The following is a 26581-nucleotide window of genomic DNA, read 5'->3' as shown; positions in this document are numbered from 1 at the left end:
CTCATCGTGACATTTTCCCCATCTGGTGCAGTAAACGACATGTCCTTTTTCTTGCCAGCGCAACTATCTCTGAGCTTGAGGGTCTGTAGCAGCAAGAGTTCCAGGGGCAGAAAAAAGAGAAATGTTAGCTAACATGTGATCCTCTTAGTCAGTGCAGGATGCTATAACCATACCGTCACAGACTGGATGGCTTACACAATAAAAATTCTTCTCAGTCTTGGAGGCTGGACATTCAGGATCAAGGTGCCAACAAATCGAGTTTCTAAGGAGAGTCTACTTTCTCACTCGCAGATGGTCATCTTCTCATTGTAGCTTCACAAGGTTGATAATGAGACAAGCTCTAGTGTTTTTTTCTCTTCTAATAAGGACACTAATCCCAACATGGGAGCTCTACCCTCATGACCTCACCTAAACCTAATCACATCCCAAAGCCCTGCCTCCTAATACCATCCCATTCAGGGTTAGGGTTTCAACAATAAATTTGGGGGGACACAAACATGCAATCTATAACAGTGATGAATGCTTACTCCACACCGGGCACCACAGTAACCTCTGCACAGATTATTTCATATAGTCCTTGCACCGTCCATAATTTAGAAATGGTTATCCTACATTTGATAGATAAGGAAACTGAGACCTCAGGAAACAGGCCACATAGGTAGCTGATAAGAGTCAGTATTCAAACCTAATTCTAGTTTGTTCCAATACAACTCAGCTGGCGCCATGCTCCTACACCAGCCCTCCCAACCCTGCCATGAACCAGCTGTGGGGCCTTCAGATCAGTTTCCTGAATGCTGGTCTCACCTGTAAAGTAAGAGCTCAGGTCAGATGAACTTGAAAAGATGCCAACCAAGTCTTAAAATCTGCAAGTTGGCCTGTAAAATGAAGCAGCCACACCCCACAGCTGGCCTCGACCCTCCTCACTGCCATAATTGAACTGAAGCTAGAAAAGAACTGGACATTGGCTCCACATCGATGTTTATTGAAAAACCAAATAAAAGGGTATGTCATAAATGTGGTTAACAGGGGGAATGGGTATAGCACTGAGGAGGGAGAATGAGGTTGGCCATACCATTTAGAGGGAGGGGGAAGAGAAGTGGGGAGGGGAAAAGGAAAAAAGGAATCCACTAAAACTCCCACAGCTCACCTTTCAATTTCTCATGTCACCCAATCATTCGTTCCTGGACAGAATTAACAGCTAGAAATGGTTTAGGGGCAACATCTAGTAGTTTGTCTACAAGATATGGGAGATGGGGAATTGGAGGGAATGAGTATAGGATTTTCAGGGATTCTCTCGCTTGAACTTGTCTATGGTGAACCAAGGATCAGGAAGCTTAGTCCTGGCCCCAGCTCAGCCACAAACTAGCTGTGTGACTTTGGGCAAGTCATTTCCCCTCTCTGGGCATTTCTTTGGCTATGAAACAAATTCAACTCTACGGCAGGTTCTACTCTGGCTCTTGCAATGCCAAGTGTGTTGGCAACCTGACCTAGGCCGGGTGATTGGCTCAGCTTTGGAAAAATAAACACAGGCCCAGCCAGAGGTATATGGTGCTGGCTTTCACTGAAGTTCATTTTGTCAGCGAGGGCAGCGATTCAGAGGGTGAGTATGAGTGCACGCACCTACAGGAACTCACTCTTGCTGCAAGAGCAATCATTGCAGAGTGCTCTGACAGAGCCCAGGTTTTGCTCTACACAGAAAGCAGGTCCAGGGGATGGGGGGGGGGGTGATCCAACCACAGCAGTCGCACACTATGTGGGGGCTGGGGATGCAGGGCGCAGTGGAGGCGGGACAAGGAGAGGGCTGTGGGCTTTGGGGAGGGGTTGGGAGGTAGAGCCACATCAGCACCTCACCGTCTGCCACACTGCTCATTTCAGACAGTCTTCCCCCTTGAAACAGAGGCCTGGGCCCCTTGGTCTAGTTGAAGCAGCTCTTTGGGCAAAGATGCCACACTTGGCACCAAGATCCTTGATTTCTGTGGGTTTGAGACCATCACAGCAAGGGTCAGGGTTGTCTCCATTGGCTGGAGTCAAATGAGGTAGGCTGACTCAATCTCCCCCCTTGCCTTGCCTTTCTGACAAGCTTGTCCGTGGTTGGCCACACTCCCACCCCAGCTCTGAGCCTCCGGACAGCTGGCCAGGCCTACCGTGGCCTGAAAAAGCTGACCGTGAGACTGGGAACAGGCTGTCTCTCCAAGCTGGCATGAATTTGTGTCAACTGTGACAACTTCAATGGCAAAAGGTCCCCAAATGAAGGTCAGGGGAGAGGAGTCCACATTTGAGGTTTCTGTTTGAGAGGGAAATGTGGTTCTGGTTCTGAGGTACTGAGCCACAGTTTCATGGTTAGGTAGCCAGGAGTCAGATTCTGGGTGCACACCTGCACACGTGTGACAGGGCGAAGGGGATACTTGGGGAAAGACACTGAGCCTGGCCTACCTCAGTGAGGGGGCTTTTCAGTCCCCAGGATGAAACTGCCAGAGGCCCGTATCTGACAGCAGATTCTCCCAATATCCCAATCTGGGCACATTTCCAGAGGGACTCTGGTCCTCAGTTCAAGGCAATTCAGCAAAGCTTTATGAAGTAACATCTCCACAAAAGGCGCACTGGAGGCCCCCATGGGGGCTTTGAGAACACTGATGGGGGTAGGGAGAGGCCTAAAAGCAGCAGCCCAGGACCCTGGGGGTGTGGCCTCTCCCATTGCTTCAGTTTATTGCTCCAAGACCTTGAAGGACAGGGGGGTTCCACTCTTGGCAAAAGACTTCATCAGACTGCTAGGGTAGATGCACCCAAGCTTCTCCGGGGTTGGAAAGCCCCAGACCCTGTAGAGAGACAGGCTCAGCCGGTCCCCGATATAGAAGGGACCCACCCATTTGGCACTACTGCCATTCCTGGGGAGGGACAGCAAAAGTACTTGGTCGCCCACATTCCACTCTTTCTCCTGGCTCTCCCGCTTGAAACGCCTGTTCTCTGCCTTCTCACCGCCCTTGTCAGCCACCCTCAAGTGAAGCTCCAGCAGCTCCCTCATCATCTGTAGCAGGAAGACATCCATCTTGAGCCCTTCGATGTTTGCACTGCTCATCTCCCACCACAGGGGCTCCATCAGCCTCTCCTGGCCCCCGGTCAGGATCTGGAATGGTGTGGCCTGTGGGGAGGAGGCCCTGAAGGCCAGGTGCAGCAAGGGCAGGGAAGTTGCCCACTTCTTGCCGTGCAAGAAGATAAACTCCTTGAGGGCCCTCTTGAATTCCCAGTAGGCCCCTGAGTTTGTCAGGCAGAGAAACTGGAGGTCCCTACTCAGGGAGGCAGCCTGGGCTCCCAGAGCCAGCCCACAGCTCACCAGAACATGCCGGGCAAACTGTGGGCCCTGGGCGGCCTCCAGTCTCACGGGAACGCCCCACCTCGCGAACACGTGCTGTAGCAGCACCTGGGCCACAGCCATGTGCGTGTAGGGTTTCAGCGGGAATGCTTCTACCCATCTAGTGTTGGGGTCAGCCACAATCAGAACATGCTTATGGCCCTCCTCACTTATGGTAATGGGGCCCACCACCTCAATCTGCAGGTTCGACCAAGGGGCAGTCGACCTGAGGGGCCACAAGGACTCGATTACCTTCAACTCACTGCCTGGGAGATTTCGGGGGATGCAGAACAAGCAGCTTCTGCAGTAATCTCTGACATGCTCCTGCATCCCAGGCCACCACCCTAGCAGCCGCAGCTTCTTGTAGGTCTCCTCAGGCCTCTGGTGGGCCCCCACGGGGAGGTCGTGCACAGAGAAAATCAGGTCCCTTCGGAGCTGCCGCGGGACCACCCAGACCTTGGGCTTCTTATCTCCCTTGAACAGCAGCAGGCCGCTCTCCTTATCCAGGCTGAGTGAGTTAAAGGCAGAACTGAAGGGTGAGGAGCCAGACAATTTCTGCCCAGCCTGCAGCTTGCCAATGATATCTGCCAGGGTACTGTCACTCAGCTGTAATGCCCGCAAGTTGGGCCTCTTGCCCATGGTATGGGGAGACACTATGGGGACTGGCACATCTGCTGGCAAATTCCAAAACTGCCCACCCCCCTGGGCGCCCTGTTTGGCCAGAGTGTCCACCGTCACAGCAAACAGGGAGCCCCGGTAGGAGGTTCGGTAGATAAATGGAGGGGATGAGAGGCCAGCGGTGAGGGATATGATGTAGGAGAGCAGGTCCGGGTGAGGTAGTGGGGACCCATCGGAGGACAGGAAGCCCCGGGCCTTCCAAAGGGGCAGCAGCTCCCAGAGGAGGCTGAAGACCCAGTTGCAGTGCGTAAGGAAAACCACAGGGAGGGGGGACTGGCCGAAGCGCTCCAGGCCGCAGGCCACGGCGGCCAGGTGGGCATAGGTGGGTGTGTGAGGAGAGCAGGAAAAGGAAAGGGAGACAGGTGGGCTGGTGGGAGACAGGACGTAGAGACCAAAGCCAGCACACCACTCATCGTCATGGTAAAAGCAATAGCCCGACATGTGGATGCAGACGAAAGTGGACAGGTCAGAAAAAGGAGGCAGAGACTGGAAGAAGCGAGGCATGGAGGATGCGGGCGTCAGCAGGCGGTTTTCCCCCAGCAGGCCCTGGAGAAGGGTCAGTTCTAGGGCTCTCTTGCCTTTGTCCTGTACCAAGAGGGACCATCGGATCAACCATGCTTTGGAAACCCTGTGGCCCTCCCATGCCTCAGGGTCCACCGAGGTGCGGGCAGCATAGGAAAGGTCCAAGACCACCGGGGTGTCTCCGATGCAGCGGGAAAAATGCTTGAGGGCCCAGGCCACCGCGTAGGGGCTGTCTCCCCCCGACTGAGGGCCCTCACTCTCCTCATCGGGGAGGAGGGGTTTCGAGGTATAAGCAATGGGGTGGTTCCTCCCTGAGTGTTCCTGATAGACACTGGCCGTCAGGGCCACTTGGCTCACCGTCACCTCCAGGCGGAAGGGCAGCTGGGCATTGGGGGCCGTCAGGCAAAGGGCAGACACCAGGGCTCGCTTCAGGGCCAGGAAGGCCTTCTCATGCTCCTGGTCCCACTGCCACTCTGGCTTCTGCTTAAGGAGGCTGTGTAGAGGGCCCACAAGGGCTTCGTAGTCAGGGATGACATCCCGGTGGGAGTCCATGAATCCCACAAAGAAGGAGAGCGCAGTGAAGTTGCTAGGGATGGTCATCTGGGCCAGGTGGGCAAGAACCTGCTGGCAGGGAGCCTTCCCATCCCAGGGGATGCCTAGGGAGGGAGCAGCCACTGCTGGAAGGAGATCGATGTCCAGGGCTCCGTCGGCAGGGTCGTGCAGGCTGAGGCACCGGAGGATCTCCTCGGACAGGGAAGGGCACTCGGTCTTGAACACCGACGCCAGCGAGGAGTCCAAGTCCTCTTCCTCAGCAGGGCTCTGCGTGCCCTGCCCCTCCCTCTGCCCCGCATCCTGCCTCTCTCTTGGCTCTTCATCCTGTCTGTCCTCCTTCTCCTCCCTGACTTCTTCCACTTTCTGAGGACTCTCTAGGGGCCCTGGACTGGCAGTGTCACTTAGCTCAGAGCTGCTGGCCAAGCTGGGAGGAAGAGCCTTCCACACTTTCAGGAAGTTGCCAATGTCGGTGTCCAACCTGCACCAAAACAGCAGCACAGAGGGACTCAGTGGAGTAGGGAGTGGGCAGCCCACCATGAGAGGTCATCCAAGGGGAAAACCACACTTCTGAAAACCCTGCAGAGCCCCACTCCATTGCTCAGTGTCCCTGAGCCTGGACAAGTGCCAGCCTCCAACATAGCAGACCTGCAGTCAGGACCCAGCTCAGAAGTACTCCCTCGACCTCCACCATGCTCCAGGCCTCAGTGAGATTCCACGGTTCTTACTCAGTCAAAATCTCATTGACCACGTAACATTTTCAACCAGTTTTAAGCCAATGGTTGATAAGAATTAGATGACTGGGCCCTGACCAGGCGGTGGCGCAGTGGATAGAGCGTCGGACTGGGATGCGGAGGACCCAGGTTCGAGACACCGAGGTCGCCAGCGTGAACACGGGCTCATCTGGTTTGAGCAAAAGCTCACCAGCTTGGACCCAAGGTCACTGGCTTGAGCAAGGGGTTATTTGGTCTGCTGAAGGCCCGCGGTCAAGGCACATATGAGAAAGCAATCAATGAACAACTAAAGTGTCGCAATGTGCAACGAAAAACTAATGATTGATGCTTCTCATCTCTTAGTCCCTGTCTATCCCTCTCTCTGACTCTCTCTCTGTCTCTGTAAAAAAAAAAAAAAAAAAAGAATTAGATGACTGGTACTTCCAAGCTGAACACAGGGATGAGCAAGCCAGGGAGAGGTCAAGAAAGGGAAGGAGGCCTAACAAGGGATTTGAGAGAACCCAGCAGACAAACCTTTACCACATCACTTTTTTCCAAACAGGGAAAATGAGACTGGGGGCACCTGGCCAGGGAAGCAGTGCCCGACCCAAAAGGTCCTGCTGGGCTCAGGGAACTAGGAGATGGGCAGCAAGGTGGCTCCGAGAGGGTAAAAGCTAGAGGATCCGAGTTACTGGTAACCAGTTTTGCTGGCACCAACAAAGGGACCTTAGGGAAGTATTGAGTCTCAGATTCCTCATCTATAAAATGATGACAGCAGTTGCATATGTCTAACTTTAGTTTGAGGACTAAAAGGGATAATACATGTGGAAAGAATTCTACATGACAGAGACTCTAGACAGAGTTGCCCTTGTACACAATGGAACAAGAATGAGGCTGTTCACTGTAGCACTGGTTCCAATAGCATAACAAGGAAACTGTCAATGGCCCTCCACAAGAGATCAGATAACTGCTGGGTACTCCTGTAATGGAATACCACACAGCCATTAAAGTGAGCCACATGAATTAACATCTGGGGGGGGAAAAACAATGAAAGTTGAGTACAAATGCCGGTTGTGGGCCCTGGCCAGTGGTTCAGTGGATAGAATGTTGGCCCAGCATGTAGACTTCCCGGGTTCATTCCCCAGTCAAGGCACACATGAGAAGTGACCATCTGCTTCTTTTCCCTTCCCTCTCTTCTTTCTCTCTTCCCCTCCCACAGCCAGTGGCTCAATTGGTTTGAGTGTCAGTTCCAAATGCTAAGGATAGATCAGTAGATTTGAGCATTGGCTCCAAACAGGGGTTGCCAGCTGGACTCCAGTCAGGGCATATGTGCAATTATGTCTCACTATCTCCCCTCCTCTCACTTAATTTTTTTTTAATTTTATGATAGAGGGAGGAGAAAGAGAGAGAGAGAGAGAGAGAGAGAGAGTTGGCCCCGGGTGCTGAGGATGGCTCCATGGCCTCCACCTCAGGTGCTAAGAAGAGTTCGGTTGCTGAGCAACAGAGCAATGCTCCAGGTAGGCAAAGCATCACCCCCTAGTGGGCTTGCCAGGTGGATCCCAGTCAGGGTGCATGCGGGAGTCTGTCTCTCTGCCTCCCCACCTCTCATTTAATTAAAAAAAGAAAGAGAGAGGGAGGAGAGTGAGAAAGAGAGGGGAGAAGCAGGAGGCATATACTCATAGTAGTTGCTTCTTATATGTGCCTTGACTGGGCAAGCCCAGGGATTGGAACTGGCAACCTCAGCATTCTAGGTCGACGCTTTATCCACTGTGCCACCACAGGTCAGTCTTCCCTCCTCTCACTTAAAAAAAAAAAAACAAAAATAAAATAAAACATGCCAGTTGTGGAAGAATACATATAGTATTCTTTTAATTTTTTGTGTATGTATGTGACAGAAACAGAGAGAGACAGAGAAAGGGACAGATAGGGACAGACAGACAGGAAGGGAGAGAGATGAGAAGCATCAATTCTTCATTGAGACACCTTAGTTGTTCATTGATTGCTTTCTCATATGTGCCTTGACCAAGAGGCTACAGCAGACTGAGTGACCCCTTGCTCAAGCCAGCGACCTTGGGCTCAAGCTGGTGAGCTATGCTCAAACTAGATGAGCCTGTGCTCAAGCCGGCAACCTCGCAATTTCAAACCTGGATCTTCCGCGTCCCAGTCTGACGCTCTATCCACTGCACCACCACAGGGTCAGGCTTAATTTTTTTTTTTTTTTTTTTTTAGAGAGAGACCCAGACAGACAGATAAGGAGGGAGGGAGAGGGAGATGAGAAGCATCAACTCCTGCATTGACCAGAGGGCTCAAGCCGAGCCAGTGACCACTTGCTTAAGCTAGTGACCTTGGGCTTCAAACCAGAGACCTTGGTATCATGTTGATGATCCCATTCTCAAGCCGGTGACCTTACACTCAAGCTGACAACCCCCATTCAAGCTAGCAACCCAGTGCTCAAGCCAACAAGCCCATGCTCAGGCTGGCAACCTTGGGGTTTTTAACTTAAAACCTCAGAGTTCAGATCGACGCTCTATCCACAGCATCACCACTGGTCAGACAGGATACATATAGTATTAAAGCATATGTGCAAAACTGTAAAACTGCAAAATCGTACTCGAAGTGGATTATGTATGCATAAATAAGTGGAAGAAGTATAAAGACATGAAAAAGTCAAATCACTCTGCTTACTATTAAGCACTAGAGTTAGATGCTGCCTAACACTTACAGGAAGTTTCTGGTCAGTTCCAAGAGGGGCTGGGATGCAGGGGAGGCCCATTACCTGTTTGGCTTCCTCAGAAACTCATCCAGGGTGGGGCCATCACGGCCCAGGGGGTCATCGGGCACCATGAAGAGATTTCCCGCAAAGGTGAAGGGCAGCAGGCTGGACCCGGAAGACAGGAGGCACAGTCACGAGGAGCCCTTGACCCACCCATATCCCACTGCTGCCAGGGTGTCTCCACGGGGCCGACAGCCACACCTCCTTTCAGCACGTGCTGGTGAGCACTGTTCCAAGGACCCCCTCCTTGCTCCAACACCCCACTGCCAGGGGCTGCCTGACATTCAAGGGGAAGGAACAGCCCGACTCCCTCTGAGCCACCTCACCGATCTTTGACCATCAGTTTCTTGGAATTATTCATCAGGATGTGGAGCTGCTCATTGGTGACGATGATGCCATCTGTCTCCTCTGCCAGCTTTATCATGAACCTGCAAGGAGAGGAGGAGTTCACTAATGATGCAGTAACCAGCCCCACCCTTTCCCGAGCCTCTCAGAGAATGAACTTGAGGATTCACTTTATGTTGGACAAAGGCTGCCCTTGGTAGTGGAGAAGCCAGGGCTTAGGAGCCCATCCCCTGATCTAAGCATCTATTTGCAATCACCACTATCCACTGGGAGGGTGAACTGGAAGGCATACCTCCTACCTGTATATGGTATAGGAACACAGACCCGTAGTTCACACATAGCTATTCACATACACATGTGCAGACACCCACACACTCATTCATATCCACACATGCATTTTACAGTTTCTGTTTCTGTACCTGTAAAACATAAAATACCCCCCCCCTATATTGCTGTGAGGATTAAACTGAATAACAGCACATTGAAGTATCTAGTTAATGCCTGCCACACAGCATACACACAAATTTTCCATTATTATTCTTCACCAACGCACAGCATTCATGTACTACACACATAAAACCACATACCTGAATAAACAAACCCATTTCCCAAGGATCATTTCTCCTCAAACGCTGTGACCAAGAAGGAAAGCAAAAGCCACCTACTTCTAGGCATTCCCTGAAGATTGTCATTCAGGTGGCCCCAAACATGCTATCCCACTAGTATCCAGCAGAGGGACCTTCTGCAGGAAAGCCTTTTGCCCTGAAACCTGAGCCTGAATCTAGAGGCACTCAAACACCTCACCCGGGAGGCTTGCTCTTGAAGGAGAGCTGCCCAAACTGCCCCGCCCAGCCCTTCCCAGGCCTGAAGGCTGAGTGAGTGCCAGGTTGTTGGAAAAGCGGAAAGGAACAGAATTTCTGCGTGCTTGGCATGGGAGGTGCCTGTGTTTTCCCTGGGATGAACTCCAGCCCAGGACCAGTGACTACAGCAGGGCCTTCCCCGTCCCCACAGAGGCAGCATCACAGATTCCCCTGTGCACACTGGTGTGCAGCCATGTGGGGACTGGGTGCTTAGGACTGACAAGTAGGAAAGCATGTGGGCTTTCGCTAGGAGATGGGGCTGTTCTAACCAGATCTAGAACGCAGCCAGAGCTCCCACCATGTACAGCCACACACATACCTCCTCCCAGTGCCAGGGCTGGGGAAGAGAAAAACTGAAGCAGTTCCTTGATTCATGAACTTCAACCTCAAATCAGCTGCTTGGGGGAGCAACTCCCAATGCACCAGGATCACCTGGGCTAATCCCATCCAAAGCAGCAGGTCTCAGTCCATAGGTCATGGGAAAGTCTGTTAACTAAGGGAAATGGAGCTGCAGAGTCTCAAAGTCAGGAACGCCCCTTGGCCTCAGGTAGAGCTGACATTAGAGCACCCTCCTCAGTGTCCCCCCCTCTGCCTACAGAGGTCCCCTGCCATTCTCTCCGAAATGACGCCCTCGGACATGTTTGCCTCCACTTCCTGAGAGCAGATGAAGCAGGACTCCGCCCAGCACACAGCCCAGCCTCCAGAGCCCTGGGGAGAGAAGGCCTGGGGACCAGCACACCTGTAGTCGTAGGTGGTGATCTTCTTGCCATTCTCCAGCTGGGAGGGGGTGATTGAAAGCATCTTGAGGGAATGGAGCTTCGTCAGAAAGTGGCTCTCTGGAGGTGACAGGCAGAAGGTAGAGATCGTCAGAGGAAGGGCTAAGTGGAAAAGGCCATGGTGGGGACAGAGGCAGGGAGACGAAGAGCTGGGTGCTGCAGGAAGGGAGCAGGGGGAAGCGCCCTTTATGCTTACCTCTCACTCTCCGGTTCTTCTTCAGCTGCCAGGTGGGTACAAACACAGTGACCTCTCGGTGTCCTCGGTTCCAGAAATACTGCACTGCCATGGCAATGCCACGGCAGGAGAAGAAGTGCTGGAGGCCGTGCCTGGGAGGGTGGTGGGAAGTGGGAGTAACTTCCTGCCCAAGGAACTGCCCTGCCTCTCCACCCCTCCCTCAGAGCCTGGGCAGCACTGCGGGCAATGCCAGGCCACAGCGTCAGCACCACAGGCACAGAAAATGCCCTTCACCCATCCCTCCATCATTACACATTCTGTGAACACCTACTGGGTGCCCTCACCTACTGTGTGCATGTACATCCACACGTACATGGGTACCGGGGCCTCCAGGGCAAGAGGAGGAAGAAGGCAACCTCTACCCCCGAAGAGCTCAGGTTAGAGCTGGAAGCAAACAAACATTCGCTGCCCACCTACTGTGTGCTGAGAGCGTGCTCAGCAGACACCTGCCTACCCTCCTGGCACATTAAGTGGTCTTGCATATATATTCATAACACATACACACAGTAAGTGTTGTGCAGGGAGGGCAACCTCTAATGGCTGGTCAAGAAAGACTTCATAGAGAAGGTCTGTGCTGGGCCTTACGGATCAACCTAAATTTTTTCTCTTTTTTTTTTTTTTTTTTTTTTGTATTTTTCTGAAGCTGGAAACGGGGAGAGACAGACAGACTCCCGCATGCGCCCGACCGGGATCCACCCGGCACGCCCACCAGGGGTGACGCTCTGCCCACCAGGGGGCGATGCTCTGCCTCGACCAGAGCCACTCTAGCGCCTGGGGCAGAGGCCAAGGAGCCATCCTCAGAGCCCGGGCCATGTTTGCTCCAATGGAGCCTCGGCTGCGGGAGGGGAAGAGAGAGACAGAGAGGAAGGGGGGGGGGGGTGGAGAAGCAAATGGGCGCTTCTCCTATGTGCCCTGGCCGGGAATCGAACCCAGGTCCCCTGCGCACCAGGCCAACGCTCTACCGCTGAACCAACCGGCCAGGGCTCAGCCTAAATTTTTGAAAGCTGGCCTGAGGCTGACTGATGCCATGTTATGCGAGCCAGGCTGCAGTGGACAGATTGTGGGTTTTGGCAGTGGACCATCTGAACCCAAAGGCCAGCTGGAACCCTTACTGGCTCTGAAACCTTGGTCAAGATTCATCACCTCTGGGCTCGTTTCTGCTTCTATCAAAGAGGGAGAACAGAAACCCACATTTGCAGGGTTGCTATAACAATTCCACACTCACTGCCTAGCATGCTTGCCACTCAGTGTGTGCCACTCCCCTTGCATCTTCTCCCCATTTGAACCTCACGTCACCCATACACAGAAGTCAAAAAGGAATGCCCACACTGTCTGCCCAGGGATGCCACGCCCCAGCTCCCAGCATGCTACTCACACCATGGCCACGCTGCTGCCATCAATGACCACTCGCCGCAACCCCTGGTTCCCAGGTTCTCCCGACAGGTTCAGCTCAAAGGGTGTATTCAGGGCCTCGTGGTATCTCTGAAAGCTGGTCACTGTGGTGTTCGGCTGTGGTTGTCGAGGCAGCTGCTTTGGGGACCCCTCCCAGGCCCCCAGGAGCCCACCCACCCGAGACTGGTGCTTACTAATAGGAGCCAAGGTGCTGCTGGACTGAAGACCCTGCCTCCTGGCATCCCCCTGGCCCTTCGGAAAGGAAGCACTGCCCCTTGGCAACGGCTGGACCTCTCTCAGGAGTTTGGCTGTGTCCAAGGCTACCCCTGGATCGGCAAGTGCCTTCTGAGCTACTGGTGTTTTTGGAGCTCTGGAGGCTTTGGGGGCTGCAGGCGCTTTGGGGGCTGCAGACCCTGTTTTAGCTGCAGGCCCACATTGAGCTTTGAGGGTTTTGGGACCCACACGTGATGTTTTGGCTGCAGGCATTTTCTGAGCTGCGGGAATTTTCAGAGTTGCAGGCACCACTTGAGCTGCCGATGCCTGTTGACCCACAGCTGCCAGCTGAGCTGTGGCCTCCCCCTGAGCTGCTGGCTTTGTTGGGGCTGAAGGCACTTTGGGGACTGCAGGTTCTGTGCGGACTGCTGACATCATTTGGGCTGTAGGCACTTTGGGGGCTGCAGGTTGCACTTGATTTGCGGGCAAGGTTTGAGCTGTGGGCACTGCTGCAGCCACGGGCACTTCGAGTGTATCAGACAGTATTTGAGCGTCAGGTACTAACTGAGCTGTCAGCTGCCCTTGACCCACGGTCTTCCCTTGAGCTGTAGGCATCCCCTGCCCTGTGGGTGGTGCTGGAAAGGGCCCCTCTTCTGGCCCCTTACAATCCCACTGTACATTTCCTTGATCCCTAGGCTCACTACCAGCTTGAAGTTGAGGTGTAAATGTCAAAGGTGGCCCTACCTGTGGAAGTCCTGGGCTAGCTTTGTCCTTTATACTCGAGCTCCCTGAGACCACCAATAAACTCATGACTTTTGGGGGGGTTTCTAGTCTTGGGCAATTCGGTAGGGCTGCCTCTCCTCCTGGCCCCCCATCTGGTCTACAGTCTGGGTTTTCAACACTGGGCAAAGGAACCAACTCCTTCTGCTTCCATTCCAGGTTTAAGGGCAAAGGACTCTGCCCTGGCAGCTTGAACTGGATGGGGCCCAGAGGCCTCTGCCAGAAGGGGAAACTGAAGCACGCCTGGGACAGAAGCCAGGCCAGGTGAAGAGAATGCAGTTCATTGATCCTCCAGAAGGTTGCAGCAATAGCTCCTGGCCACAAGGGCCCAAAGGCTGGCCCCGGCGTCCAGGCCTTCCAAGTTGGGCACACACCCAGGGCTGACACCGGAGTCTGGAAAGAGAGTTTGTCTTCCAACTTCTGGACCTGCCTTTGTTGTGACAAGGCTTGTGAGTGGTTCGCAGAATCCTGGCTGCTGGCGGCTGGCACTGGCCCTTCCTTGTGAGCACTGTCTGTACCACCTTGCTTGTTGGAACCGACCCTGGAGGAAGCCCGAGTTTGTTGAAAAGGTGGGGAGGCCAGTTAGGTCCCAAACTATTTCCTCGGGGTGGGGGAGCAGGGGGAGGGGCAGAAAAGCCAGGCTGATTCTCCAGAACTTACCGTACCAGCTGGTTTGCTGTCTCTTGCTGTGTGTTTTGGCCAACAGCAGCTCCCAGGCTGGTTAATTTCTTTGAATTTTCTGCGCTCCCATTCTGGAGGGCCCTTATCTCCAACAGGGGCCCAGGACCATCTCCCACGGATGTCACGGCCGAGGCTTCCTTCTGCTGGTGGGGAGGGCAGATGAGGACCTCTGGATCGGACCGGGCACTGGAGGCACCAACGCGGCTGAGCCACTCGATGATGTCCTCCTTGCCTGCAGCATCCCGCACCAGGCTCAGCAGCAGCTCCTGGACCGCTGGGGGCAGCTGCAACAGGTCCCCTGCATACTGGTCACCCCGGATCCAGACCAAAGCCCCAAAGGCCCGGGTCACCTCAGCCTCCCAGATCCCCCGGGGGGTGAACAGAGGGGCAGGGCCCCAGCGCAGCCGCCCCACTAGCTCCTCCAGCCAGTTCTGGGTCATGATGAAAGACTCGGTCAGCCCGCCCACCATTAGGGAGCCAGGTGGGCCGGGCACCAGATAAGCCAGGGTACTCCAGCAGAGGCAGTCGAGGAAAAGGCCCTGGGCCCCGAGGAAGGCGCAGTGCAGGGCTGCCGGGTAGCGAACCTCCTTCCATAGCTCTGGGTTGCACAGGCCCTTCAGATACTCCTGCAGCCACAGTGGGGAGAACACAAAGGAAGTCATTCCTTTAGGGAGCAGCCACTGGCTCACACTCCCCAAGCCAGGAGACCCACACCTCGTCAAGCAGGTGCCCTCCCCTGCCCACAAAAGGCAATGACTCTACCATGGCCAGCCCCTCTCCCTGGTCCTGCCCCCTCACACACTCACTTCTTTCCAGGACAGAATGGGGAAGATCTGGAGGGAAAGGAGCACTTGGGTCTGGAGACAAGGGGCCTGGTTTTACTTCCAATTTGACCTCAGTAGGTTAGGTTAACTGTGGAAATTCTGTCATGTTTTCAGGGCCTCTGCTGCATCACCTGTACAATAACAGGTTAAACGAGGTACTCCTAAGGTCCAGTCCTACTCTGGCTTTCAAGAATTGTGAAATAGCGAGGGGGAGGGGGATCGCACCCTCCAGGTGCCAATAACTTATGTGACCTGGAGCAAATGACTTATCCTCCTGTGCCTCCATCCCCTCATCAGTGAAATGGGGATAACAGCCCCGCCTCCTCAGGCTGTTACGGAGCTTCAGTGAGTTAATACAAAGTGCTTAACCAAGTGTCTGGCACAGCCTATTCCCACTTGCTGGCTCAGAAGGGCTATGCAGCTTGTCAAAAGTAACACAGCTAGAGGGTAACTGGGCCGGGACCACACCCATATCTATCTGACCCTGAAACCAGGGTTCTTTCCACTTCCTCAGGCTGACTACACAGTGACAACAGGGTAATCCTGTGGAATTCTGCTTAATCCCCCTTCAGAAGGTCTCTAGCACAATCTGTACCTGTAACCATGGTAACTCTGTTGCCCAGAGGGGACACAGGAGAAGAGGAAGAAGTAAATTGCAGGGCCAGCATCCAAAAGAACCCCACAGATACACACAATGCCTGAACCTTAATTAAGCCCTTTGGCTTTCTGGGCAGACCCACACTCCTCCTGTTTACAGGGCTCACATACTCCGTCCCCGGTGTGGGAGAGGTTGGGTTCCTCCACTACATGACTGAGTTCCACCAGCATGATCCCAGGAGTGCCAAGGGGCATAAGTACTCTCTCCTAATCAGCCAGCCCATGTAGAGTGCCTTAGTGCTCACGCTGCTCCACACCCCTGTGTGAACAGACCGCAGTCACCTTCTTCCTGCTCTCCCCTGACAGCTCCACTGGAAAACAAATGTTCCATTTGAGATCTCCAGCAGCCACCTGGAAGACTCCAGGCTCTCTGCTCAGGACCCAGCCCATCCTCCCTGCTTCTACCTATGCTTACCTCTCCCATCTGGCCAGGCCATAGACGGCCGATCCCTTCATCTAAGGGCCCGAAATGCACCCTGTCACTTCGACCCGGGTCTAACTGCTTTCTGATCAATCCCAAACTAGCTCATTCCACATATCCCAAGCCAACTCCTCCCACCCAGAACCTCAGCGAGACTCACTGCTTGCATCTGACCAGGTGCAGGACCCTTCTCACAGATCTTAACAAACTCCCAAGCCATGTACCCCAGATTCTAACCACAAGAAAACAACATGTGAACACGAAGAGCTGCGCTGGGGAAGAAGGAGGGTGGTTTCTTTCTCTTTATGCAAAGACCTGAAAATATTTACCGTGCCATGAACTGTTCAGCACTTTTTAAATGTTCATTGTTACCTTCTTCTTTCTTTTTTTTTTAAGATTTTATTTATTCATTATAGAGAGGGGGGAGAGACAGAGAGAGAGAAGGGGGAAGGAGCAGGAAGCATCAACTCCCATATGTGCCTTGACCAGGCAAGCCCAGGGTTTTGAACCGGCAACCTCAGCATTTCCAGGTTGACTCTTTATCCACTGCGCCACCATAGGTCAGGCCCTTCTCCTCTCTTGTTTGTCTTTTTTTTTCTGTTTCTTTTTCTTTTTTCTTTTCATTGATTTTAGAGGGAGGCAGAAACATCAATCTGTTTCTATATGTGCCCTGACCAAGGATCAAACCAGCCACCCTAGCACTTCAAGACAATGCTCCAACCAACCAAGCTATCCAGCCAGGGCTGTTCAATATTTTTTAACTCAAAGATATATAGGAACTGAAAAAGTTGTCAAAATAATAAATCTGAATAGTTATTGAACATTTACTATTATCTCATTTATTCCTTTCTCTATGAGAAAATGACTATCATCTCCACTTTAGACAAGCAAGGACAGGCACATGTGCATCCGGGACATTCAGCCACTCTGACTCCAAAGTCTGGGGTCTTAACCATAAAGTTGTCTATACTTTCAAGCAAAAAAAAAAAAAAGGATTTATATCCAGGAACAATTTTCCTGCATAAAGTCCACCCAGTCCTTTTTCCTCCACGAAGATAAAAAGTAGAGAAGAAGCAAAAACAAAATAAGCATAGAAAAAGAGTGGTGTGTGTTTATAAAACTATATTGCCCACTTTCCCACAGGTCCTTTGTCAATTTGTAAATTAAATAAAAACACCACTACAAAGTTTAAAACTGCCCTATATTCATGTGCTTTATTATTTAATACCTGACTTAGGATTCTCCTTTCTCATAAACCAGTTAACCACTGTGTAGTTTCCAGAACCACCCAAAATTATACTGCAGCACATACAAAAGGCTCAGAAAATGGCAGCACCAAGAAACTCTGGAATTGGGAATAAAGGAGAACATTAAAAAAATGAGGACTGAGCCTGAACAGGCGGTGGCGCAGTGGATAAAGTGTCAGATTGAGATGCAGAGGACTCAGGTTCGAGACCCTGAGGTCGCCAGCTTGTGCGCAGGCTCATCTGGTTTGAGCAAAGCTCACCAGCTTGAACCCAAGGTCGCTGGCTTGAGCAAGGGGTTACTCGGTCTGCTGAAGGCCCGCAGTCAAGGCACATATGAGAAAGCAATCAATGAATAACTAAGGTGTCGCAACAAAAAACTGATGATTGATGCTTCTCATCTCTCTCCATTCCTGTCTGTCCCTATCTATCCCTCTCTCTCTGTTTCTGTAAAAAAAAAAGAAAAAAGAAAAAAGAAAAGGAGAACTGAGGTAGAGTTGTCTGAGGAACAGTTAGAACCAGGACCCCAATCTTCTCCACCTACACACATACACACAGGCTGCGCAAGTACCTCCCTATCCACTGGAGGTTTGTTTTCTAGAAAGCTGAAAACAGGCCCTAGGATTAGCGATATATCAGCACATTTGACGGTGTAGGTACTATACAAAATAAAAAAAAACATGGAGGAAAGGAAGAGGGCCAAGTAATGATGTCTACAATGGAAGCTGAATGCACAGAAACCTGTTCTTTCCATTCAGAGATTCATCAGCCAGATGCTGACCCTCCAGGACAGAAAATAGAGAAATACATTCTAGAACGCCAGGCAGTCCAAGAGCAAAGACCACCAAATGAGTTCCCTAACAGACAGTGCCCTCAGATCTCTGTACAGCCATGCTCAACATCAGCCAGCCTCAGCCTCACTCCTGACTGGCTTGCAACTTGAAGAGAGAAATTAGGCAGGGAGAAGAAAACTTCAAAGAGTTTACTATCATTACTCTCCTCAGAGAGATAATAGAAAATAATGTAGGCATTAAACAAGGATAGGATACTTTTTAAAATTTTTTTTGGTTTATTCATTTTAGAGAAAGGAGAGAGAGAGAGAAGGGGGAGGAGCAGGAAACATCAACTCCCACATGTGCCTTGACCAGGCAAGCCCAGGGTTTTGAACTGCGACCTCAGCATTCCAGGTTGACACTTTATTCACTGTGCCACCACAGGTGAGGTTAGGATACTATTTTTAAAAATAGAACTCAGAGAGAGTGTAACTGACTTTTAGACATTAAAAATATGATGGCAAAAATGAAAGAGCCAAGAAAAGGGTTGAAAGATAAAGTTAAGAAAATCTTACACCTGACCTGTGGTGGCACAGCGGATAAAACATCAACCTGGAATGCTGAGGTCGCCAGTTCAAAACCGTGGGCTTGCCTGATCAGGGCACATATAACAAACAGGCAATGAATAATTAAAGTGAAGCAACTATGAATTGATACTTTTTGAGCTGCCCCCACCGCATCTCTCCTCTCTCTGTACAATCAATGAAATATAATCTGGAAGAAAGAAAGAAATAAAGAAGGAAGGAAGGAAGGAGGGAGGGAGGGAGGGAAAGAAAAGAAAAGAAAAGAAAAGAAAAGAAAAGAAAAGAAAAGAAAAGAAAAGAAAAGAAATCTCCAGAAAGCAAAGTAAAAAGTCAGGGTTGGAAAATAGGAGAAAAAATATGAAAAGTGAACCAGTCAGTCCAGAGAATAGAGAACAGAGAAAACACAAGGAATAAAATCATCTACAAAATAATTCCAGAAAATGCCCTAGACCTGAAGAACATGAGTGTCCCCATAGAAGGACACACTAAATACAATAGTAACCAACAATAGATGAAGACAGATCCACACAATGGGATCTCACTGGAAAACCTCAGAAATTTCTACAAATCTGCAGAGAGAAAAAGCTTCACATACCAAACAACCAGGGACCTAGAATAACTTCAGACATCTAAAACATAAGAAGTCTGTGGAGTAATGCCTTTACATTTCCAAAGAAAAATAATTTTCCATTTACAATTCTATGACAATAAAAACAACAATAATAATAATGATTCTATATCAGTCAAAGTGACATTCACATATGCAATCCCAACATTTTATCTTTTATAAAACCTTTTCAGGAAGCTACAAGAGATATTTTCCAGCAAATCAAGAAAGGAAACCAACATAGAAAAAAAGCAAAGGCAAGCTCTAGGATGACATTGAAGGGAACTCTCAGAATTTATTTATCCATTCAACAAATCATTATTGGGCACCTACTATGTGTCAGGCACTGTCCTAGGATGACAACTGTCAGCCGGCATAGAGGATGACTAGTTCAGATTGGAGGGGAGGATATAAGAGATGAGTACATTAGAGCTGTCATCAGTATACTCTTTACCACTGCACCATCTTTCTAACTTGATGAAATTATTGATGAATGTGCTCTAGCAAGCCAAGGAAGAGAAAGACATTCAGTCCAGGAAACAAGACACTTAACAACAAAAAACAAATAAACAAACAAACAAAAAAGACAAAGGGATGATAAGAATCTTATCTTAGGATGACAGCTATGCAGGCCAGAACAAATAGAAAAAAGGACACCTCAAAGAAAATAAATTTAACTGAAAGAACACCTTGAACTGATAGATTGACCTTGTAGAAAATTTGTAAGAGGCCACTGAAAGTCGTAAGAATTAGCAAAAAATACAAAGAAAACAAGCATATTGAAAAACAAATTCTAAACCTCAGTGAAAAAAAAAAGAAAAAAACATAATCATAGTACATTTCAATGCTTAGATGTTAATGATATATGCATAGACATAATGATGCAAATACTAAATATAGATTCAACAGAAAATTGAAAGATAACTATCTCGGGAATAAAGAGAGGATGGCAATGTAAGGAAGTTAAATCATCACACACAAAAATAGGAAGTAAAAAAATATCTAAAATGCCTGATCAGGCAGTGGCACAGTGGATAGAGGTCAGCCTAGGACGCAGAGGACCCAGGTTTGAAACCCCAAGCTCGCCGGCTTGAGCGTGGGCTTCCCAGCTTGAGTGCGGGGTTGCTGGCTTGAGTGTAGGAGCATAAACATGGCTCCATGGTCGCTGGCTTGAGCCCAAAGATCACTGGCTTGAAGCCCAAGGTTGCTGGCTTGAGCAAAGGGGTCACCAGCTTGGCTGGTTCCCGCCCCCTCCCCTGCCCTAGTCAAAGCACGTATGAGAAAGCAGTCAATGAACAATAAGGTCTCGCAACAAAGAATTGATGCTTCTCATCTCTCTCCCTTCCTGCCTGTCTGTCTCTCTCACTCTCTCTATTAAAAAATATATATATAAATGGATTAATCAAAAGATAACAGTATCTACATTTTTTAAGGAGTTTGTGGAGATGTGTAAATGTCAGAGCAAACATTGTGTACAAGAAAGGGCTAAAGAGAGAGTTGAGAAAGACAAAGTAGAAATTCACTTCATTGTATTGTGAGCTTTTTAAAAATTACTGAACTTTGCCTGGCCTGTGGTGGCACAATGGACAGAGTGTCAAGGTGGAATGCTCAGGTTGTCAGTTTAAAACCTTGGGCTTGCCTGATCAAGGCACATACAACAAGCAACTAATGAATAACTAAAGTGAAACAACTATGACTTACTTCTCACCTCCCTACCCTCATAAAAATCAATAAATATTTTTTAAAAATTACTGGACTTTTATATTGTGAATTACTTGTATAAAAGAAAAATTAAGTGTGAAAAAAAAGGAGAAGGGTAAGGTGCTCACAACACAATAGGGAGAAAGCCTTGATTTGTAGCATTTGCCAATTTCTGTGGTGTCAAGACTCCCATCATGGCTAATTTCAGACTACCAATGGGAATGCCACTGGTTTGCAAACTTTCTGAAATTTTAAAAATGGGTCAGGAGGAACCAACTCCAGCATACTCCTGGCTACTACCAACTTCCATGGTACTGTGCTCAAGTTAGTGTGGAGCAGGAATAGATGAACTTCCAATTGACAGCCAAACCAAAAGTCTGCAAACCACACCCTGTCCACTTAACTCCCTGAACCTATTCTCTGGCTCCCCTTCACCTCCCGCCCCCATCTTCAAAAGGAATCTCCCAAAAGGGGAGAAGCAAACATGTCACCTCTCCTATCTGTATACAACCTGTCCTGACATCATTGTCCAGGAGGACAGAAGGGCTTGTCCCTGGGCAACTTGGATCATTGTTAAATCCTTTCTTTGCACTTGCTGATTTCACCTCAGATGCCAGGCCTCCCCACTGTTTGTTTTTGTTGCCTGGGAATGGGATTCCAGCAATGTCCTCATTTTTTAAATCCAACCACAACAAACCACTGTAAAGGCATTCTAGAGCTCTACAGAGATTTTCCTGGAAAACCAGTCACATATGATATAGAAACACAACCCAGCCTTTCTCCAGATGGGCCCGTACCCTTCTTGACCCTTTTCCCCCTCACCAACAAGCCATTTTAAGCCTCAACCCCTTCCACATCCTGCAACTTCTAGTCTCACTGAGACCTCACTGCCAGCTGGCCTGTGTATAGTAGGCCATTATCAAAGGGCATGATTTTGTGTCCCTACAGCTGGAATTGGGGTCAGCCACAGCACCCCCACACTAAACCACAAGACATCCTTATACTTGAGAAATTTTCCTGTATCAGATCTCTGGACTTTAGAGAACATTTAACCCAAGTTTCTCACTTTAAAAACAAAGAAACTGAGACTAAGAGGGAAAAGGACTTGCTCAAAGTTACACATGTAGTTAACAACAGTATCTGGACTCTATAGTTCTCCATGTTTTGCAAAAGCACATTGAGCATGCATTTTTTCAGCTGATTCTCACAACCAACCCCTCCATGATGTGGGTATTATTATATTATTTTATAGATGAAAAAATAGGCTCAAGAAAGGGTAAATTATTTGACCCAGGTCTCCTAGTTAGAAGGTAGCAAACTACAATTTCAAACTCTTTTGCCACACCCCTCTGTCCCAGTGTGGCTTGGTGATGGCAAATTGAGGCCAGATCCCCTAACTCCTGGGGCAAAACCTTATACTCCCTGTCTTCCTTGCCCTTCTGCTAATTTTGTGAAATTAGGAAGTTACTGAGTGCCCCCTCATGCTATGTTTCCATCTTAAACGGTGCTTTTCTCCACGGGGAGACAATGGGCAAGGAGGTGAAGGCGTGGGGAAACTGAGGGAACCACTGGTTATATGAGCAGGGCCTGGGGTGTGATGGAGGGATTCCTGAGGAAGCAGTGGGAACAGGAGCCCAGAGGCCTGGAGAGGGTGATCCAAGATTTACGCAGGGAGCAAGGGACCTGGGATCTCGGAAAGCGCCAGTCCCATACAAGGGCGAGCTGTTTTATTTCAAATTAACAAAAAGATTAAGAACCTGAAACAACCCAAAATGCTCCTCTTGTTAACCCACCCTATCCCATCTACTGAAAAGTCTTCATTTCAGGGGCTTCTGCACATCTGTTCTCAGAGCAGGCACCCCTCCCCTCCCCCAGTACCTCTGTCAGAATTGGAAAAACTGCTGATGCAGCAGCTCAACAGAGGGGCTGAGGGAGGAACTTTCCAGCCTGCGTGCCTGCCTGCCTGCCTGCCTGCTGGCCAGTACATTCTGGGCCTCCCCCACCTATGGCCTTGACCAATTAGGTGTTGGTATAGACCCAGCTGGGGAAGAAGTGTGTGTTGGGGTGGTCTGGGGGTGAGGGAGGCTGTAGCATTCCTACCAGGGAAAGATAAGATAAAGGAATCCTAGTGAAGGAGACCTTGGCCACGATTGGGGGTCAAAGGGAACTTGAGAGGCCCAAGTGGAGGAGAAGCGTGTGAGAGAAGCCAGGGAGAATACAAGGGAGGAGCACGATGACCTGGCCTATCCAGTGTCCAGCCCACACAGCAAGTCCTTTCATTTGAAAGCCCACAGCCCCCCTCCCAGATTTCAACCATCCCTAAGGGCTGATGCCTTCCAGATCAGCTGTACCCCCACCGCTGAGCCTCTGCAAGAGGCTCCGGCGGCATCAAGAGTGTGCAGCAGGGAGCTCAGAGCTCTGGGTTCCTGTCCCAGACCCACCACCCCACCTACCTGACCCTGAGTACTCAGACACACCCCTTACCCTCTCCAGTCCCCAATAACTCATCTCTAAAATGCCAGCATTGCTTTAGTAGCATCTCTGAGGGCCCCTCCAGTCCCAGCACTCTGGAAGGCTCCAAGGGGCAGCACAGGATTTAAGGAGACTTAAAGAAACAGAAGGATCCTTTTGGTGGAGAACAAAGAGGTGTGTTGCAGAGGCCATATAAATGCTGGACCTTAAGTTGTCCCCGGATAGAATAGGGGAGCCCTGGATGCTGAGGCACTGGCCATGGAAGGCTCATGGAGTACACAAGCTGCGGAGCCTCTCTCGGGGCATTTGAGGGACAGAAGTGACACGCAAGAGAGGGGTGGGGCAGAAAAGAAAGAAGGAACCAGAGGGAAGAAATCAAGGCTGCAGATCTGGAAAGGGAGGTCCAGTACCTGCCCGCCATACTGCCGAATCCAGGTGGGGGGATCTAGGGAACTCCTGTCTCCCTGGATGGCAGCGTAGCGGGAGAGGGGTCTAGCAGGAAGGGACTGGTGGGGGCAGGGAGAAGCTGTTTACCTTGGCTTTGCCCATGTTCTCCCTGGGCCCCTCGAGCTGCAGCCAGAAGTAGGAGCTGTCCGGGCGGCTCTGGAAGGCGTTCAGCTTGACCCTGAAGATGCGCTGCACTTGCAGTCGCTGCCTCTGCACCCGGGGCTTTGATTTGGTCTGCACCATGACCCATTCCTGCGCGGGAGGGTCGCCCCCGGCCAGGAGCATGGCTGCCCCGCCGGCCCCTGTAAGGAGGGAGCCCAAAGTGTCACCAGGGGCGCAGAGCCGAAGGCTCCCCAGCCCCCCTTCCGAGGAGCCCAGGCCACGCCCCCGGTTCCCTGCGCCCCCCACCCACCCCCCCGCCCACCCCCCGCCCCCTCGCCTCAGCCTCCGTCCTCCCGGCCTGCTGACCCACCAGCTACCGCTCCGGCGCCCGCCCTTCCGAGCTCCGTCTCTTTCCGCGGCGCCCGCGACAATCTCTTCCTGCCAGGGGTTGCAGCTAGGGGTGGGACCGGTCGGGCTCCCGCCGCCCTTCCCTCCGCCCCCAGCCTTCCCCCTTCACTACTCGGCCAGCCCCTCCGGGAAGAACTCTTTCTCTGTCAACTGGGCAGCTTCAAGGGGCGCGGAAGGGGTGGGGGAGGGAGAATTGGGGGTGGGGGGGAGAGGGCGGGGAGGGTCCTGGAAACCTCTGCCTTCCGCCCAACTTTTGGTTCCAGAGCCAGAATCCAAGGGTCAAAGTTAATTTCCTTCCACGTTCCCCTTCCCCCAGTGGAAGGAAGAGGAAGGGGAAGGAGGGGCATTCGGGTGAGAGAGAGGGGTCTTGGTTTCACGGGCCCGGCCTTCTCTCGGTTTCTTCCAACCACCCCGCCGCCTCCTGGGCCTCCCTGGAGAACTGGAACCGCCGCTCCTTCCCTCGAGGAAAAAGGTTAAGGGAGGGCAGGGTGGGAAGCCGAGGAGGCCAGGGCCCGAGGAAACTCTGGGCTGGAAACCGGGAGGGCAGGAGAGGGTAACAGCACCTCCTCCCCACCCTTCCCGCCAAGTCTGGGGACAGCCAGAAGCTGGCAGGCAGCCCAGACCCTCCTGAAGCCCCCAGGGCTGGAGGGGCCTCCCGCCCAGTTTTCAGACTTGCTAGGTTGTTTATGAAAGCCCTTTTTTAGCAAGTTTGAGTTATGCCCTGAGGCTTTAGGATTGGAGTGAGGGTCTGGTGGGTAACAGCCTATGAGGGTTCCCATTGAGGAAGGGTTGACCTTGACCCACAGCCAGCTGCTCAGCATCAGTGGTCAGGGACTAGCCCTTCACTTGTGACCATCTCCAAACACTGGGCCCTGTACGCATCCCCAGCACAAAGAACACCTTATGCAGCCCTGTGGCCTGAACAGAACCTGGCTCTGTGGAGGGCACAATCTGTGTCTGGGCCTCAGTGACCTTTACTTTCCAAACCAAAACAGAATTGCAGTCTGACGGGCACAAGTGTATCTACGGGGACAAAAGCAGTGGACTTTAAATGAGAACTACCCTGGAACATTTGGGCTGAGGGGCTATCCTGTGTTTGTGTGTGTGAGTACAGGCAAGGGCCAGGAGTGCCCCACTACAAGGAAGGGGCCCCTTTGGGGAAAGGGAGATGGGCTCATGCCACTCCCAATCTAGACTGAACTTGGCCTAACCAGTTCTCCCGAGATTGGAATCCAGATAAGGAAAAAAATGATCTGTATCACTTCTGGCTCCAGAGCCTTCTGCTCTGCCCCATGTTATGTCCCTATACTGTCCCTCTAGTCTACAGCCCCTTGACACAGACTCTCAGGGTGAACTTGTATCTCTCCACTCTTCTCACCTCTAACTGTGTTCCCTTTATTAAAAGAAGCTGCTGTCTTATTGTGCTTCAGTGTCTTGTTGCTGTCTTCCAATTAAGATGGTGTGGACCACAAGCATCTTAAAGGAAAACTCTCAGTATTAATCCTATTTTCAAGGAGGCCATGTGGAGAGTGAGAAGAAGTCAAGTTTAGGAGTAAGATATTTGATAAATGGGAAAAATAGGGTAATTTTTTAAACTCTTGTGCCTCCATTTCCTTAGCTCATAAAGAAGGGGATGATACTGTTGGGCGGATAAAGTGTATTATGCTCACTTTGTTAAAGATAACACGAGGAGGCCACCGCCCAGGTGATATTAATGTGTGTTGGGGTGGGCTAAAGGCAGGCGGAATCCTTGTAGCCTGGGGCTTGGTTTTGGGATTAAGCCTTTCCTACCCTTTTTGATGTAGGGCAGTACAATCCAATCATGCCTCAGAGAAGTGACTTTGTATTAGAGACTTCCCTATTTTGTATATTGGATTAAGGGTTTGGATTTCTACACTATAAAAGGGGGGCGGAACGAGAGCTTGGTTCCTGAGGTTAGCATGAGAGAGCAGAGAAAGTAGAGCCAGCAGCGGAAGGGATGCCACGTGGAGGAGGCCAGGAAAAGCAGCCAAGATGGCGGAGTGCTGAGTGAGATGCCAGTTTGTGTAGAGTTTGTATTTGGGATAAGGAAGGAGACGGGGAACAGAGGTGAATAAGTCTGGTGAGCTAGAAACCTTTGATTCTAGGAAACTCGGATAAGTCAGTGGCTTTGTGAGCACTGAATGTGACTGGGTTTTGGAGCCCAGTGTGAATTTTTACTTGCCCGCCGGGTGCAAGGTAGAATTAAAGACTATGGCTCACCAGTTTTTGGCTCCGCTGTTTCTTTACCGACTGTCCGAATCCAATGCGAACCTGCATGGGCCAGGCGGCTGCTGTGATGGTGGCCCTGGCCATGCCTACTGGCTCTACAGATACCTACAGCACAGGTTGTAAGTCAGACCACACAGGTGCAGGTACCATACCTGGCACATTGCCTGGCAAGGAGTAAACATCCAATATGTTTTAATTTTTTCTTCCTAGATCTTGTCTCTTCTC

The 26581-nt window shown here is 50.9% G+C and overlaps 1 protein-coding gene across 1 annotated transcript; it reads right to left on the bottom strand.

Moving 5' to 3' along the window:
• Positions 1 to 973: 973 nt before the first annotated feature.
• Positions 974 to 24195, bottom strand: NYNRIN (NYN domain and retroviral integrase containing). Its single transcript, XM_066277583.1, has 9 exons — positions 24069 to 24195; positions 23684 to 23898; positions 13846 to 14492; positions 12176 to 13726; positions 10762 to 10892; positions 10529 to 10625; positions 8911 to 9012; positions 8588 to 8689; positions 974 to 5579 (listed from the first exon to the last, which is right to left on the bottom strand). The coding sequence occupies exons 2-9, from the start codon at positions 23879 to 23881 to the stop codon at positions 2705 to 2707; spliced, it is 5703 nt and encodes a 1900-aa protein (XP_066133680.1). The 5' UTR covers positions 23882 to 23898; positions 24069 to 24195; the 3' UTR covers positions 974 to 2704.
• Positions 24196 to 26581: the final 2386 nt, after the last annotated feature.

Source organism: Saccopteryx bilineata, chromosome 4 (assembly GCF_036850765.1).
Source record: "Saccopteryx bilineata isolate mSacBil1 chromosome 4, mSacBil1_pri_phased_curated, whole genome shotgun sequence".
Taxonomy (NCBI): Eukaryota; Metazoa; Chordata; class Mammalia; order Chiroptera; family Emballonuridae; genus Saccopteryx; species Saccopteryx bilineata.
The sequence above is the reverse complement of the archived record's forward strand: the minus strand, read 5'-3'. Positions and strand labels throughout refer to the sequence as shown.

What these genes read in the sequence shown, in the direction of transcription:
- NYNRIN (XM_066277583.1), bottom strand. Translation starts at nt 23,881, where the DNA reads ATGCTCCTGGCCGGGGGCGACCCTCCCGCGCAGGAATGGGTCATGGTG. An exon ending in GGCAGCAGCGTGGCCATGGT is followed by an intron (nt 10,893 to 12,175) that starts GTGAGTAGCATG and finishes CCACCCTCCCAG; the next exon opens with GCACGGCCTCCAGCACTTCT. An exon ending in ATCACCACCTACGACTACAG is followed by an intron (nt 9,013 to 10,528) that starts GTGTGCTGGTCC and finishes CTCTCCTTGCAG; the next exon opens with GTTCATGATAAAGCTGGCAG.